Genomic DNA, 17,361 nt, shown 5'->3' with positions numbered 1-17,361 from the left:
CTATACCTTTATTTTCTATTTTTCTTTCTAAAATGCTTTTTTAACTTTGCCTTTTATGTTCTATCTATTTTACTAAATGTCTGCATATGTGTTATTTTCTAGTAATTAATTTTTAATTAATTTTAGTGTATGACAATGTTTATATGTGAAGCACTTTGAGTCTGCCTCATGTTGATATGTGAAGCACTTTGAGTCTGCCTTGTGCATGAAAAGTGCAGCATAAATAAAGTTGCCTTGCCTCAGTTTAATATCATTTTGTATCAAAGAGCTGAGTTGTTTTATGGTGATATCAAAGATACAAATCTTTGGGTGATATTTAAGCATTATTACGGTAAATATACAGTATACATCAGTAAGCATGTACAAGAGTGAGGCCACGTACCTATGTGTGTATATAAGCGTAAAATTTGACTTTTTGACTTGTGCTTTGGATTAGAAATGGATCCTCTCCCTAATCTTTCTTTTTTGTTTGTTTTGATGTCCTGCGGACATATGTACCACCTTTGTTTATGTTCTGTAAAAGAAAACTCAATAAAAAGGTAAAGATAAGAAAGAATGAAGTCTGCATTAATAAATAGCTTATTTAAGATGGTTAGATGTTTAAGTGCAGGTATTGGGTTATAGATGGTTAAAGTTAGGTAAGTGTTTAGGTGACAGATGGTTAAATTAAGAGATGGTAAATTAATTGGCATGAATTATTCTTGAGTTACCTACTTGAGTTAAATAGTTGAGGCAATTCTGAGAGCGTAACAAGGCCTTCGGGACATCCTGTGCCGAAGGCCTTGTTACACTCTCAGGATTGTGTTATGAAACTGAAGTCTCCACTACAGCAGGCCCATACTCCATATCTCAGGTAGGACACCACTAGATTGCCACAAAGCATCTCAAAGTAAGGCAATACATCATGTGCCAAATTTGACCCTAGTTCAATTTTCATTCAGAGCCAAAACACAGTGCAGCTCAACCTGCCACAGTCTATCACAATGTCAAAAAAAACTGTTTGGCTTCTCACTTTTTCCAATTCTTGGTCAGTAAACGCAGCTGTGAATATGCAAATTAATTTGGATGTTTATAGAAATGTGTCAACTTTTAATGTACAAATGTGCTAGTACTCTTGGAATCTAAGTACTATCTGTCAGGGTGTGGGTGTCTCCCTGTGTTTCCCTCCTGTGTTGATTACTGTTCCCTCCCCTAATGTGTCTCAGCTGTTCCTCGTTGTGTTTGTTATTTAAGCCCTCGTCTTTCCTTTGTTCCTTGTGCTGTCATTGTGGTTGTTAGTTGTGGTTTGCTGTGGTTGTTTGCGGTGGCTAGTCATGCGTGTTCCGTGTTCCCTGTCGTCTCCCGTGTTCCCTGTCGTCTCCCGAGTTCCCTGTAGTCTCCCGAGTTCCGAGTTGTCTCCCGAGTTCCCTGATTCCTGTGCCTTAGCCTTTAGGCCTGAATAAAGTGCCGTTTCCGTTCAATACCGTCTGCGTTTGGGTCCTACCTGCCTGCTCGCACCACCAGCTACCTTAACACTATCAAAAATGGAATAGACAAGTCCTGTTCAATGTGCACTTTAAAAAATAAATATTTGCTGGCAAATAAAGTTTACAGGTCAAACAGACCTTTAGGAGTTAGGGTCATCATGACCAAAATGTGACCATTGTCAATAAACATTGTCACGTCTTTCTAGTGAAGTGATGTGGTAGGACAGTTATTTTTTTTGCTACCCTTAAAACTGATCTTGATGCAAGCCATCAAAGTCTGTTAGAGGGTGATGTCAAGAAAAACATTGCCCTAAAAAGTGGAGGTGACCTTGGGGGTTGGGTTTATAATAAGTCACATATAACCACATATAAAAGCAGTGGCCAGCCACAACAGGAGAGTAGTGGATTCCTCTGATCAGCCAGATCAAAGGACATGGTGGGACATTCAAGTGTACCCTTAAGTGTGGCACTAGTGCTGCTGGGTTGCTATGCTGGAAACTTGGTGGTAGCTCAGAAGGGTGCTCAGCACCCTCAGCCATCCTGGCCGGCATATCCACCTCCACAAGACCATCAGCCACCAAAGACACCATCCTGGCCGGCACATCCGCCTCCACAAGACCATCAGCCACCAAAGACACCATCCTGGCCGGCACATCCGCCTCCACAAGACCATCAGCCACCAAAGACACCATCCTGGCCGGCACATCCGCCTCAACATGACTATCAGCCACCAAAGACACCATCCTGGCCGGCACATCCGCCTCCACAGCACCAGCAGCCACCAAAGGCACCAGAATATCCAAAGCAACCACCCTGGCCAGCACACCGACCCCCAATGAAGCACTCTCAGGTTGAGTTTGATGCCGCTGGTAAAGGGCAACATTTGCAGAATCCAGGACAAGTAATGTCTCCTAATCCCCAAAGCTGTGAGGTGGACATACCCCTGAGGGTTCCCTGCGGAGGGCCTGAAATATCACCCGCTGCTTGTATGGAGATCCATTGCTGCTCTGACATAAACGGATGCTACTATGGAAAAGCAGGTGAGTGTTAAGAGACATTGAACAGAAAATTGTATTATTTTAAATATGAACAATTGTAGAAGACCTCTTCTAATTATTGTGGCTTTGTAACTATAGTGACCGTCCAGTGCACCAAGGATGCCAGCTTCATTGTAGTCGCTGCCCGGGATGCCACTCTTCCCAACATCGACCTGGAGTCCATTTCTCTGATGAGCTCAGAGCCTGATTGCACTCATGTTGACTTTAATTCACTCTTTGCAATCTACCACTTTCCTGTAACTTCCTGTGGCTCCGTTGTTATGGTATGTATCTATTATAAATATTTTTTTCAACAGATATAAAATCCCTTATTGTCACTATCATTATGATCAGTTGTATAAGCTTAATGGCTACTCCCACAGGAAGTCCAAGGATCTATAATCTATGAGAACAGGTTGTTTTCCACCTACGAATTGGGTGTCGGACCCTTGGGAAGCATCACCAGGGACAGCTACTATGAGTAGGATAAAAGTTTTTAGATCGACGTTAATATTAAATATAACTGTCACTCAGACGTATGCCATTTTTACTTTTTTTTTCAGAGTGCGCTTCCGGTGTATATACCGTGGGGTTTCTGTGGAAACACTGATGACTCAAACAATGAACCTGGCAGGGCCTGTAGCCATAGCTCCTGTGATTGGTCCCATTCAAGTGGAGCTAAGATTGGGAAATGGAGTATGCACGACGAAGGGCTGTCGTGCAGGTAAAAACAACGGACAAAAAGCCAACAGAGCCAACAGGTCCTAGTGATTTTAATCATTCATTCATTTCTACTGCAGCTTTTTTTCCAGAAAAAAGTATCTGAACTAGAAATGTTCTCAAGAATAAAATGTGGCCATCCACAGATGGGTCTCTATAATTCAATTTATTGTGGTCCAGTTTTGAGAGACAGTTATGAAACAGCTATTGTTCTTCAAACGTAAGCCACTAGAGGCTACTAATGGGAAAATGGACAAAAATATTCCAGGTCTTTTTCACAATTAATCGTTAACCAAAACGTCTCTTTCTTTCAGTGGATGTTGCATATGACTCATACTACGTGGATTCAGACTATCCTGTTACCAAAGTGTTGAGGGATCCAGTTTATATAGAAGTGCGTCTCCTGAACATGATGGATCCTAGGCTTATTCTGACTCTGGGTCGCTGCTGGACCACCACCCAACTCAACCCACACAGCCTGCCCCAGTGGGACATCCTCATTGAAGGGTAAATATATAGCAATGTTAAATAAGGGATCCAAATATCACGTACTACTAAACTTACTGTGGCATAATACTATTTAAATAATATATTTTTGGACAACTTTCTCAGATAAACATCAAGAGACAATTCTAAAATGTAATATTTTCCTTCTAATGTTTGTTATTTGTTCAGATGTCCGAACCAGGGCGACCGTTACCTGTCCACTCTGATTCCTATCGGTCTTTCATCTGGCCTGCCGTTCCCAAGTCACTACAAGCGTTTCATTTTCCAGATGTTTACCTTTGTGGATCAGGACATGAGCCCCCTTAAGGAGCAGGTGAATCAATAATCAATTATCCCATAGTAATCCACGCCTAAAGAAGAGTCTCATCACTAACATGGTTGGTTTTTCCAGGTTTATATCCATTGCAGCACTGAAGTGTGCACACCTGGACAAGGCGAACAATGTGATTCCAGATGTGGTGGCAGAAAAAGTGAGTACATCCATTCTGTACTTGCTTGGCAGAATTTGTGGCGATGTTGTGTTATTTCAAATGACCACCTTCCTTCGTATCCGTCCACAGAAAAGAGGGACGTTGCTGCGACCGCTGTGGCGAAGGAGCCCAGGATGGTGATGACCGTTGGGCCGCTGCTGATGGGTCGGGTAGAGGAGGCCCATCAGGTCCCATAATGAATACGAGTGGTTTCAACGTTAATATTGTGCACAACCATTAATGTTTTAAATTATTCTTATGCATGAAATTAAACCAGATGGTTTATCACACGATTCAAAGTTTTGTAATTTCTTCTGCACAAAGAACATTTTTACTGCAAGAACGACAAAGCTCATAGAGCTTTGTCGATCACTCATTGAATCGTTCACTCATTGAATAGATTATCAAAATCAAATACATTGTGACAGAGCTCGACACGTCTGTCATTCTCCCAGCACGCTGACTCTGTATACAAGAAATCCCAGTAGCGCCTCCACCTGCTTAGGAAGCTCAGAGTTTTTAATGTCAGCAATGACATTTTAACAGGGTTTACTGTTCACTCATTGAATCCATACTTTCAGGAACTCAGCCTGGTACAACACCGTCACCATCAAGCACAAAACAAAACTTGCCCGGATAGTAAATCAAGCCGGCAAATAATTTTCTTTCCCCAAGCCCCAACAGCCAATACAATCACACAGGACCCCACCCACCCCCTCCGCCAATCCTTTGAGTTACTTCCATCAGGTCGACGCTTGGCACGAAAAAACATCAGCAAAAAATCTTTTATCCCCATTGCCATCACCACACTGAACAGTCACAAATGGGCAACATATCGTACTCCATTAAGTCATCCCTTTGCACGGCTTGCATTCTTTTGCATTAAATTATTGTCATTATTTTGTCTTGTAGTATGTATTTATTTTGTGTAAATTGAACATGCTCTGTCAAAGACGAATTTCTGTCACTTGTGACAGACAATAAAGTTCTTATCTTATCTTGGTCTTATCTTATATCTGTGGAAAAATCTGTTGATTTCATAAACGATTCATTCAATAATTTGGATAATTCTATTCAGTGGTATACCACTTAACTTAGATAAACTTGGAGCCACTGTCATGTACACATTACATGTACATGTACACGTTATGTAGACATGTACTGATTTCAGTTTCTTGGACTACCATTACACCAACAAGTGACGATACAATGAAACAATGCTTGAGTTAAATAACAAGACAACCCAAACAAGATCATATATATTGATATAGAGGATACAGCTATCCTAAGCCATGCTCATGTGAACAGAAAGGACTGAAGCGGGAGTTCATACAGAACTTTATTATCACGGTCAGCAGGGAGGTGAACCATGTTGACCTCAAAGACTGAAATGATCAAGTGAACCGTCAGCGTAAGGCAGACTCATGGGCACTGCTCTGTAATCAACTTCAACTTCAACGCTTGACATTTCAAACACTTGTTATGTATACTATTCTGACACATGGCCATGTGTAAATTGACATCTTATATTTGAAATGTGAAGGATAGTGTGTGTGTGTGTGTGTGTGTGTGTGTGTGTGTGTGTGTGTGTGGTAGTGCATATATACTCACCTAAATACCTCATTTTAGGATAAACTGGTTTTACCATTTAATCCTAAAATGGATTTAAAAAAAAAACTCAGTGTTTGAGGTTATTTTCATGGCTTCTCATCTAATTACAAAAAAAATATTAGGATGAAAACTTTTCATTTTCACAAAGTAAATTACAAAGTTCGTTCACTTTGTTTTACCAGGTAACATGTAAACATAAAGTACTCAGCCAGAAACGTTACGTACACATTCTTGTTTTTTCACCAAAATCAACATAATCTGATGATATCAATGTTGTTCAAATGTGCATTTGGAAACTAATTGTCTTTTATTTGGATTCAACCACCTTTTAGGCCAATGTTCATACCAAAACTCATTTCAGAATAAACATCCCAAAGACCACCAGATATTTTTTTCCTGCTACTACAGTAAAATACACTGTTTGATTGTCTTGCAAGTAAAGCCCCTGTGCTTTGTCTTGAGGAAACATAGTCTATACTGCTGATCCCACCTCTCAGACAAACTCAAATAAAACACTGTCCAATGTTTCACTGATTAAATGGAAAGGTAAGGGAAGTCGGGTGGGTCCCTGCTCAAAGGGGCCATTACCCTTGACGTAGTGTACCAGTTACGGGCCCCCCGGATCGAGCCCGAGCCTCCTTGTGAAAAGTCCACACACACATTTTAAGTACTGCTCCGGCCCCCACCCCCCTCACTGCACAGTAAACACAGTAATGAGCAAACATGTTTGCTCATGAACCAGAAATGCAGCCTCCCCAATATCAGTCAGACTTGTCCTTCTTCTTGCCGCCTCCTCCTCCTATGGGAACCCTGGAGGCCACCGCCGAACCCACTGCAGACACGCCTCCAGCCACGGCACAGACGCCTCCCTTCACCAGGCCTGCTCCCATGACGGGCACCGCAGCCAGAGAGCTGACCGTCGTCTTGGTGATGTCCAGGCTCTTCCCCCCGATCCACAGCACACCGCCCATGGTGGCCCCAAACGCCCCCTTGGTGGCACCGAACAGGCCCCCCGTCACCCTGCCCAGGAGGCTGGGCTGTGTGGGGGGATGATCCTTCTGAGGGTCTGTGACATGACAGGAGGACACGCCGTGTATGAGTAATATATCAATGGCCCACAAAGAAAAGGAGCAGGCATGCAATCCCCTCTGCAATGTATAAGCTATTTAGATATGCAACATATGGATCCACTAAGTGGCATTATGGAGATCATGTACATAGGCAACTAGGTGGATGTTTATACACCCATCAAACTTTACCTCCAGCTGTAGTCTCATCCTTAAGGCATGGAGGACCTTCCCCTGCTCCCTTCTCTTGAGGGTTCATCGCTGAGATATGGGGGAGGTCAGCTTGGTTATGTTCATGTTATACACTTCTGTGCACACATAGTATATCCAATGTTATTGCAAATGGTCGTCCGTGTGCCGTAAAGGGGAAAAACACTAGACTTGATGAAAGATAGTAAATGTGCCACAATGCCGTCCCCCCTCGCATTGAGCCTCACCATCGTTCGTCTCACACAGAGATACATAGAGAACTACATCTGACACATGTGTAGTTAAAAACGAACTATTTACTTTGGGTGTGCTGATTCAGTCGACAAAACAAGGCAGACATGTTTCATGTTCCGTACGCAAGAGGTGTCCAAAAAGAACAGAACTATTTTTTTTGTTAGATATATCGGGTCATAAATACCTTGTGGATCATTATTCTATAAACTGCAAATGATAAGGAAAAAACACGATGAAGGAAGTGTAGAGGTGCAACTACTAGTCAAGCACCTCGACATTCAGCCTCGGAGAAGTTGTAGGCCAACACAGCTTCATAACATTTCCTGCCCGATAACATCTCGCTTAAACCAATACAGTTGTGCATCCCTTGTACTTGATAACATTAAACATCCACTGTATGCACCGTGAAAAGCCAAACGCATGGCCCAGCCCCGTGTGTACTGTGTACTGTGAGCGAACGTAAAGTCTTGCATAAGCCCAACTCACTTTAACGCATTCGCGTTCATTATGCTAACTTCACTAAGTAGGCTACAACTGCGTCCACATGACAGTATTAATACTAGACAGAAATAACTTTAACACATTCATAGCACAGTATTAAAAACGGAGCTGATGCCGTGCGTGGTTCTCCACAGTTAAAAAACTAACCCTATTAACCCTTTGTTATCCAACTTGCAGCACTAGTTTAGATTAATGATCTCCGTCCTACCTGCTGGTCTCATACAGGGACACGTCGGCAGAAATCTTCTCCTTCAACGATGAGCTCCGGTGGAGATCCGGCGTCACATCTGTTCTGAATAAAGCTGAATCTCCACCCCCGTTTCAAACCCGTTCAGTGGCGCACCGCCTACAGGCCAACTCCTTGTACTGCAGGCCTTCACCTCTGTACTGCAGGCCTCCACCTCTGTAGGGTCAGACCGGTTCTCCACTGAGTGGACCAGGAGGGATCTATCTAGTCCATATGGTCCATGGACTAGTCAAGTCCATGGACCATATGGACTCGACCACATTGACTATAGTCAATTTGGTCCATTCCATATGGACCATTCGAGACTGGACTAGTCCATATCTACCACGTATGGCCCATATGGACAGGACCATATGGAATAGACTAGTCCATATAGACCAGTCGGGACTAGACTGGTCCATATGGACTAGACTAGTCCATGGACTAGCCTAGTCCATTTGGTCCAGTCCATATGGACGAGTCGGGACTAGACTAGTCCATATGGTCCATATCATCCACATATTCTCATTTGAGAGTGAGCTGCCAAATCCTTTTCCAAAGTGAATAGACTTTGAACTCTTAAAGTATAAGTCACAGGCTCGTCATGGACTCTGTTTGTTCTCAATTCATATCGAGAAGATATCATATCTAGAAGTTTTGAGGACTCAATAATGACTCAAATAATAATAAATAAAAGGTAAAAGTCATCAAATGATAAACCTATTTATTACTATAAGAAGTGTGGTTTCGGATGAGAAAAAGGCCATTCATTTTCTCCATAGAGGATTTGATTATTAGCCATAATGTCGTAACCATCCAAAGAATACTTATCATGAGTCGTTATATTGTGAAACGATTGTATGTGCTCCTGTAAACGCCACAAGTCAAAGAAGTTAACTTCTAGTTTAATGTGCATATTTACATTGTTTACTCCATTTAGACTTTTGAACTTTTGTTCAAATCCCTTCACTTGATTTAAGCCATTTAACGTTTCTTTATGCCAATCCAGGGATTCCCAAAGTGTGGTACTCGCACGGTCGCACCCCCAGGGGTACTCGAGCTGCCACCAGGAGGTTCGCGAGATGAAAAAAGTAATAGCGGTCTGGTGTAATATTACACAATTACAGTGTTGTTTTTTTCAGTGGGATTTTTCGATACAATAAAAAAACATTAACAGTAAACATTTCCTTTGTAATCCCTTTTATTTTAAATCAAAAAACTATATATTTTTTTGATAAAAAAAAAATCAATGCTGTCTTCTTCTACGGCTGCGCACTGCTGTCTTCTTCTACGGACTGCCATATGCGCGCCAACTCGTTTCATTCATTCCTATATAAATATGCTTAACTGGCTGAAATCAGGGAAACTGTCAAGTGGGACATCTTATGATAATGTTGTTAGTCACGGAGAAGGAGAGGGACCAAGAGAGAGTGAGGATTTGGAGGCAAGAATAGAGAAAGAAAATGAGCGGGAGTCAGACGATGCGCCGGAGGAAACCGAAGAGGAGGGAAGGACATGGCAAAAAAGAGATCATGAGGGTGAAAACCAGACAGGGAAAAAAAGAAGGAAATATGATGACAATTATCTGGGTCTGGGCTTCACTAGGATCGGCGATAGGCTACAGATTGCCCGAAGCCTCAGTGCGTGGTGTGCAGTGAGGTTCTAGCAAACAGCTGTCTGAAGCCGTCTTCTCTCCGTCGTCACCTGCGCACGAAACATGGCAATTTAAGTCAAATGCACCTTTTGCTATATTTGCGCTATATTTGATTAAACATGAGTCGTTATATGGCGATAAAACAAAGCTTTGTTGCGTTTTATTTTCCTTCTTTTTGAAGTGGGGATTGGGGGTGCGCCAACCCGCTTGGGACGTAGAAGGGGGTGCGCAGGAAAAAAAGTTTGGGAACCGCTGCCTTAGTCTATATGGCTTTATTAATTATTTCTAGTTAGGTGAGTGCTGCATGCAGCGCTCAACTATTGTTCTTCATAAGTTTTATTCTTTCTTTCTTTCTTTCTTTCTTTCTTTCTTTCTTTCTTTCTTTCTTTCTTTCTTTCTTTCTTTCTTTCTTTCTTATTCTCTACAAACTTTGGCACCTATCTCCTTCCTCAATTTTTCACCTAGACTCCATTCAAATTTTTAAATATTCAGAATAGCTTGGAATCGCGTGCTTCTTTTCAGATTTTAAAATATTTTATACTATTTAAGATATTCTACTTTTAAAATATTATCTTTTCTTAACATGGGAGTCAAACACACACATATACATACAGTGCAGGTTAATACATTTGACATTTCAGATTCTTCAGGTCAATTCATTTTATATTTTAGCAATGCTTTGCGCTTTTCATTCAGCGGTAACTTTATTTGTTTCCAACCATTTACTTTTTCTAAAATTGTGTGCATGTTTACATTGTTTACGCCATTTAGACTTTTTAACTTTTGTTCAAATCCCTTCACTTGATTTAAGCCATTTAACGTTTCTTTATGTCTTAATCTATGTGGCATTATTAAAAAATATTTTCAACCTCACTTTGTACCACAACACTCCCCGCATTTTCTGCAGGAAATGCATTTTCTACTAGTTCACAATGTCATTTAAAAGCCCTACGCTACCCATAATCCTAAAGTGTAAGACAACGTTTTTGATTGGTGAAGCTTGCTGTTACCATGGAAACGTTTAACCTCATCCGTGAAAGTAAAGTCGTGGACAACCGCTGCCACTTAACTCGATCGCTTACCATAGCAATCAGGATTTATGAAAAACTAAACACTCAAGCCCCCTGGAACAGTGCATACTTCCGCAATCCACCAGTGCTCAGCGGCCAAGCCTGGTATCGCAGCTGTTTAAGCGGGCTGTGGACGGGTCCCTCGATTCATAGAGCCCAGGGGCCGTATTCACAAAGGATCTTAGGGCTAAAAGTAGGTCCTAACTGGCGAATCTAGGAGTAACTCCTAAAAATAATGGGCGTGTCACTCTTATATTTAGGACTCCTAATTTTTTTCACTAAGAGCAATTCACAAAGTATTTTAGGCCTAAAAGTAGCACCTAAGTCTAGGAGACCTCAAGAGGACTCCTAACTCAGTAAGTCAGATTCACAAAGAATCGCAAAATGCCTGCGAGACGAAATGTTAGGGTATTAAACTTGTTGTGGAGTTAGTGCGCGATGCAATAACATCCCCGACTAACAGGAATAATCCGATTAGTCCCGAAATAAAATGTTTGGCCACACTACGTTATTTAGCAACAGGGGAAATGCAACTTTGCAATGCCGACGATTTAAAAATATCGCAACCATCAGTCAGCCGTGCCATAAACTTTCCTTTGGACATTCAACAATTACACAGGATCAAAGCCAACTTCATGGCAATTGCAGGTATGCCCGGTGTGGTCGGTGCTATTGACGGGACGCACATAAAAATAATTGCGCCATCAAAAGACGAGGACGTGTTCGTCAGTAGGAAGAAAGTGCATTCCATCAACACGCAGGTTGTTTTTGATGCAAATTTTAACATAGCCTACTGGATGTTGTTGCAAAGTGGCCTGGATCTTCAGCTACCCATGATTCGCGCATTTTAATGGTGAGCGGTCTGAGGCAGCTTTTTGAGATGTACCAGTTGGGTGACACTTGCTGGGTGACAATCCATGCAAGACGTGGCTCTAGACACCCTACCTCAATCCACAACCGGGAGCACAGTTAAAGTATAACATGTAAGTGATTAAGCAGATTACGATTAGTCCTATGCGTAAAACACATCGTATTGGCTCTTTGAAGCCTTTTATTTGTTGAATCCATATTTATTATTGTTTACTGATTTCCTCCATATATGCTAGAGCACACAAACATACACAAAATGTTGTGGAGAGAGGAATTGGGCAGATGAAACGTCGGTTTCATGTCCTCCACGGCGAAATACGCCTCACCCCAGAGAGTGCAAGCACAGTAATCACTGTATGTGCCATTCTACACAACCTCTGCAAGCGGAGGAACATTCCACAGCCAGACGATGATGATGATGATGATGATGATGATGGCGATCAACATGACAAGGAATTTGGCCGTGTGGAACCGAGTGGACAGGCATTTAGGGATCACTTTGAAAACACATTTTAGGTAAACACCTTGGCACAAATCAGTCAACACTTGGGTAGTTCATAACATTTATTTTCTTTTAAATTTTACATATTTTTATTGTTTGCTTTCTCTCTCTCTTTACCGTGCAGGCTACAACGTCATTATCGTGGTCTGCACAAAATTGTCATCATGCGTGTATTCTGCTAACTGCACTATAACTACTTAATAGGAATTAATTTCTAGCCTAGGCTATTTCCTTGTTTTTCGGTGATTCAGTGATTCAGTGATTCTGAACAACCAATCACCGAACTGACCGCTTCTAAACTCGTGCACGAGAATTGACGTAATCCATAGCAACGGCGCGTCACTCTTAGTTCACTCTTTGTGATTTATCCTTAGTAAGAGTAGGTCTCAGTGGCTTTGTGAATAACTTTTAAAGGTCCCATGACATGAAAATCTCACTTTATGAGGTTTTCTAACATAAATATGAGTTCCCCTAGCCTGCCTATGGTCCCCCAATGGCTAAAACTTGCGTTTGGTGTAAAACGAGCACTAGCTGTTCTGCTCGCCTTTGAAAAAACGGAGGCTCAAGTGCGCTGATTTGGAATGTCTGTATTCATGACGTCATCAGGAATCTCAGCTCCTCCCCTTACTCTGCCTTGCCCGCCCAGAGACGTTAGCCCGCCAATGAGACTCGACCGTGCGAGCGCCACGTGTGTGTGTGTGTGTGTGTGTGTGTGTGTGTGTGTGTGTGTGTGTGTGTGTGTGTGTGTGTGTGTGTGTGTGTGTGTGTGTGTGTGTGTGTGTGTGTGTGTGTGTGTGTGTGAATACACACACTGTAACGCAAGTGTTTCTTGTCGGTTCTTTGACGTGTCTTGTATTTCCACAACAAGACTGTTGTGGGGGTTATCTGAGCCATGGTTGAGAAGGAATTGGGGGAAAGGAACTTTGGCTTTGACTGGCTGAAGTACATGAACTGCGACATGCCGCCGGTTGCCGCGAGGCACCATCGCCCGGCAGCGGGCAGCGGGCAGCGGGCAGCGGGCAGCGGGCAGCCGGCAGCGGGCAGCCGGCAGCGGGCAGCCGGCAGCAGGCAGCGCCCGGTTCAGTCGACTTCAGGTTGATGTGAAAGTGGAAGAACCAGAGACGTCGCAGAACCCGACAAAGTCGTTTGTGATTCATAATATCGTCTGGAGGCGCACACAGCTTTTGGCCGTGATAATATGTATTAAATGATATAGATTTCTATGTATTATATGATATTATTTAGATATAGAGCGCCAGGACTGTAACGCAAGTGTTGAACACTTCCTTGTTATTTGGATAACCGTTCTGTCGGACTCTCGTCTCTGGTATTTCTACAACGAGACTCGTATTGGGGGTTATCTCAGCCAAGGTTGAGAATGAATTGGGGGGAAGGAACTTTGGCTTTGACTCCCTCAAGAACATGAACCACGACATGGAGGAGAAAGGGATTGTTGGCGGCGAATGTCTCCAGCTTGAGACCCGCTGAGGGACCACCGCCGGAGGCGGAGGTGCCTAAGCGCTGCCCGGCAACGATCCCTTTCTCCTCCTTGTCGCGGTTCAGTCTACTTCACATTGATGAGGACGTTGAAGAACCAGGAACGTCGGAGAACCCAACGCGGTCGTTTGAGATTCATAATATCGGCTCACACAGCTTTTGGCCGTTATAATATATATTATATGATATAGATATCTATGTAGGCTATATGATAATATTTAGATATAGAGCTCCAGGATTCCCGTGTGTTCTAGAATATTTACAGAACACGGCTAAAGGCTGTGTGCGCCTCGCCATTGCGATACATCCACTGTAAACAGAGCGCATGGTACCGTGGCTGCAAGCTGCTCAGGGCCACACCCCCACCCTCCTCCTTGACCCGCCTCGCTCCTCCTCATTTGCATTAAAGCTACAGACACCAAAACAGCGCATTTGGGGGAAGCTCAATGTGCGACTGGCTCGGAGTGGCTGTAACTCTGCACCACGGCTGAATTTCGGGAACGTCTTTGAATACTGTGTTAGTTGCCCACTAATACCTATATTAAAGAATACATAAAATAGCATGTCATGGGACCTTTAAGAAAAAACTCCTACGTAAAATGTTTTAGCGCGAGTTAGGAGCACTCCTAGCGGTAAGATAAAATGCTTTGTGAATACGGCCCCAGGTCTCTAAGCTTGAATATTTGCATTAACATGATGAATCTATAAAAACCAATACAGCACAAAATATGTGCGGTACTTTAATATAACTTCACTTACATTTGAACGTGTACTGCTTTCCCTCTGCCATTTTTTATATCCTGTGCAGCGTGTGAATGCAGTGGATTGTGGGTAATTTGGGCTCGTCTAGGATGCAGCGTTTTATTAACCGTTTCCTCTAATTATTTTTTGTTGGAAAAGAAGGGGTGGGCAGCTGAAAGGAGTCGTAGTGAAACAAATGTTGTTTTGACCTGGCATCCGAGAGGGCCTTGTTCAGTGCTTCGTTAAAGTGTCAGATTTTTAGTCTGGTTCAGCGGCTGCTCAATAACTCTCACGGTCCTCTGCTTGCGATCACTGCGATTCACCATATATTGATCCATTTATTCAAAAGATACAAAGACAAAGAACAGGTGCATTACGGTATCATTTTATATTATTGTTAATAGTCTAACATTTCAGTAGCGTTGGTATTTAATTTTGCATTTGCTTGTTTAGCTATGTATGACAGTTAACAATGTTGGTGTAATTATTTATGTGTGTATGCCACTCCAACTTCGTTGCTGGTTGATATGTAACCATTTATTTGTACATAAGCTATTGATTGCATTTTTCGCAAATAGTTAGTTGAAAGGAATCTGTTTCTTAAGCAATAACATTGAACTGTATTTTTTCTAGGCCTACATACATTTACTATGTTGTTGGTGCTATATTATATTGTTATTATATTATATTAGATTGTTATATTATATTATATTGTGGCGAATATCAAAAGCAGAGGCGTGCTATATTCTTTCAGTGACTTTATTGAATCCCCCGAGTAGGGATGGGAATTGATAAGAATTTCACGATTCCGATTCCGACTCTGCTTATCGATCCGATTCCTTATCGATTCTCTTATCGATTCTCATTGGGTGAGAAAATAAGTACAAATGTGTTTGTTTGTATTAAATCTCTTTAAAGGCACCCAGTGCAACTTTCGAGGCAAAAATGAACATTCAATTTCTAGTCTTTTTTACACGTAGTATATTTCAATAACTCCCTACCATGACATATCGACATTCAAGGAGCGAAGATGAGACGTCGTTGTGTGGTGAGAACTGATAGAAAATCGTAAACAAAAACAATGGGCGACATCTTCTTTATTTATTGTAACCTACAAAAAATAACCCAGGATTCCAGTCGGCAAGCCTCGGAGTTTTCCGAACACGTGACGTCACTATTTGGGAGCGCATGGTTTTATCTACAAGATAGCCAGCATCACCTTTATTCTATTGACTCTGCCGTCCCTTAGTCTCTGGACCCTGTGCCTTTCCTCCACCGATGCTAGTGGGGGGTTGTATTGTCTTCTTCCTCCTCTCCTTGCCCCTCGTCCCCTTGCGCCACTTCTTGCACCTCTTCCCCTTGCTCCTCTGCTGGCTCCTCTTTCACTTTCTCCTCCACTTCTGGCACTGTCGAGATTACTCTCATCACTGTCCATCTCAAAGGACATATCCGCAGAGGACATGTCCATGTCTAGAAGTGGTTCAGTGGCCGGACCTGATGATACTCTCTCTGCCATGTGTCGGGCAAATGCCCTTTGTGGCCCCAGATTGTCCTAGACCAGACAGTAAAAGATGAATGAGAAAGGGTACTAGAATGATTCAAGATGAAAAGTAAGGCCTGCTTTACATTTGAAATTGCTGTACGATGTGTAGAACAGTAATGTAAATCGGGCCTAATAAGTGATTATCATGTTTATAGGTTTTCATCTATAGTTACTAAGTTTGGCGGTCGGATAAAGGGCAATATGCATTCTCTTGTTTTTATATTGGTTTGGTTCAGATCTTCCATAATTAGCACTCGACCGAGAAAGGTGACAGGGTCATTGAAATGCTAAACTCCACTGTTGTTTACATTAGGTTCGAAGCGTAGACTTTAGGGAATATCGGCGGGTAAATTGCCGCCTGGCTTCTATTTTCCACGGTAGATGCTATAAATCCCCCCCCCAAAAATGGCTTGCTGGACGCAAAATTCATCAAATCGGTACTTCCATGAAAACAAACTTATACAAATGGGAAAACTTATCAAATCGGAACTGAAGGTGGTTGACAGGTAAGTAATCTACTTTATCTACTCATATCTATTAGAGAATACTAAGTGAGACCGGTGATCGATGACAACACATAACGTTACGGTCCACGCAAAAGTTAGAAAACAAAACTTTTCTACATACCTCGTTGCTGGAATCTTCCTCCATCAGGTGAAAACCCTCCAGGGCTTTCTGCTTTGTTGCTCGGGGAGGACGACGTGCCATCCTTACAGAAATGAGAAAACCACGGGCGCAGAAAAAGCAGCACAAAACGGTACAAAACGGTACAAAATTTGAATGTGGGTGCGTATCGTAAAGTATGTACACACTTAGAAAACAATTCGCGCATTGGCAAACAGAACCAGTGACAGGATCACATTTTAGAATCTCCGGAAGCGTTCGGGACTCATCGGTCTTGTTCCGAGGATTGCCGACTGGAATCCTGTTTATTTTTGTGAGATCGCAATAAATAAAGAAAATGTCGCCCATTGTTTTTGTTTACGATTTTCTATCAGTTCTCACCACACAACGACGTCTCATCTTCGCTCCTTGAATGTCGATATGTAATGGTAGGGAGTTATTGAAATATACTACGTGTAAAAAAGACTAGAAATTGAATGTTCATTTTTGCCTCGAAAGTTGCACTGGGTGCCTTAAATATCTGGTCAGAAGTGCGTTTAGTATTAGGAAATTGTACATTTTAAATCAATTGTTCCAGACAAAAAAATATATGTTTAATTAATGCCAAATTATGTGCCATTAAACTAAAAACACAGACTGAAAACAGTCAAGTAGTGCCTTTTGGAATACTAACAGTGCTCTTTGCATTCAACTTGTAACAAAATTCAACTGACATAAACAAAATGAAGTATTGATTAGACAGAGATTTATTAGATGGGCCTACCTAATAAACCGTTGGAACGCACAAGACCGGAAACCATAGCAACGCCGG

The 17,361-nt window shown here is 42.2% G+C and overlaps 2 protein-coding genes and 1 long non-coding RNA gene across 5 annotated transcripts in view; 1 reads left to right on the top strand and 2 right to left on the bottom strand.

The window, feature by feature from the left end:
* The window catches only part of LOC132464856 (uncharacterized), a 38,709-nt gene that overhangs the window by 3,308 nt on the left and 18,040 nt on the right, over nucleotides 1–17,361 (bottom strand). The gene's annotated exons all lie outside the window — the stretch shown is intronic.
* LOC132464854 (zona pellucida sperm-binding protein 1-like) lies at nucleotides 1,538–5,149 on the top strand. 2 transcript variants are annotated; one of them, XM_060061487.1, is made up of 8 exons: nucleotides 1,538–2,506; nucleotides 2,603–2,787; nucleotides 2,887–2,984; nucleotides 3,067–3,227; nucleotides 3,538–3,730; nucleotides 3,899–4,043; nucleotides 4,122–4,200; nucleotides 4,291–5,149. In XM_060061487.1, the coding sequence occupies exons 1-8, from the start codon at nucleotides 1,900–1,902 to the stop codon at nucleotides 4,395–4,397; spliced, it is 1,575 nt and encodes a 524-aa protein (XP_059917470.1). In that variant the 5' UTR covers nucleotides 1,538–1,899; the 3' UTR covers nucleotides 4,398–5,149. The 2 variants fall into 2 exon arrangements, with proteins under 2 accessions (XP_059917470.1, XP_059917471.1); XM_060061488.1 differs by having other exon boundaries at nucleotides 2,363–2,787.
* Nucleotides 5,527–8,192, bottom strand: tmem263 (transmembrane protein 263). Of its 2 annotated transcripts, none has more exons than XM_060061490.1 (3): nucleotides 8,032–8,192; nucleotides 7,071–7,139; nucleotides 5,527–6,877 (listed from the first exon to the last, which is right to left on the bottom strand). In XM_060061490.1, exons 1-3 carry the CDS (start codon nucleotides 8,042–8,044, stop codon nucleotides 6,573–6,575), a joined length of 387 nt encoding a protein of 128 aa, XP_059917473.1. In that variant the 5' UTR covers nucleotides 8,045–8,192; the 3' UTR covers nucleotides 5,527–6,572. The 2 variants fall into 2 exon arrangements, with proteins under 2 accessions (XP_059917473.1, XP_059917474.1); XM_060061491.1 differs by lacking the exon at nucleotides 8,032–8,192 and adding an exon at nucleotides 7,507–8,016.

Source organism: Gadus macrocephalus, chromosome 9, assembly GCF_031168955.1.
Source record: "Gadus macrocephalus chromosome 9, ASM3116895v1".
In the NCBI taxonomy this organism is placed as follows: Eukaryota; Metazoa; Chordata; class Actinopteri; order Gadiformes; family Gadidae; genus Gadus; species Gadus macrocephalus.
This window is presented reverse-complemented; position numbering and strand designations above follow the sequence as displayed.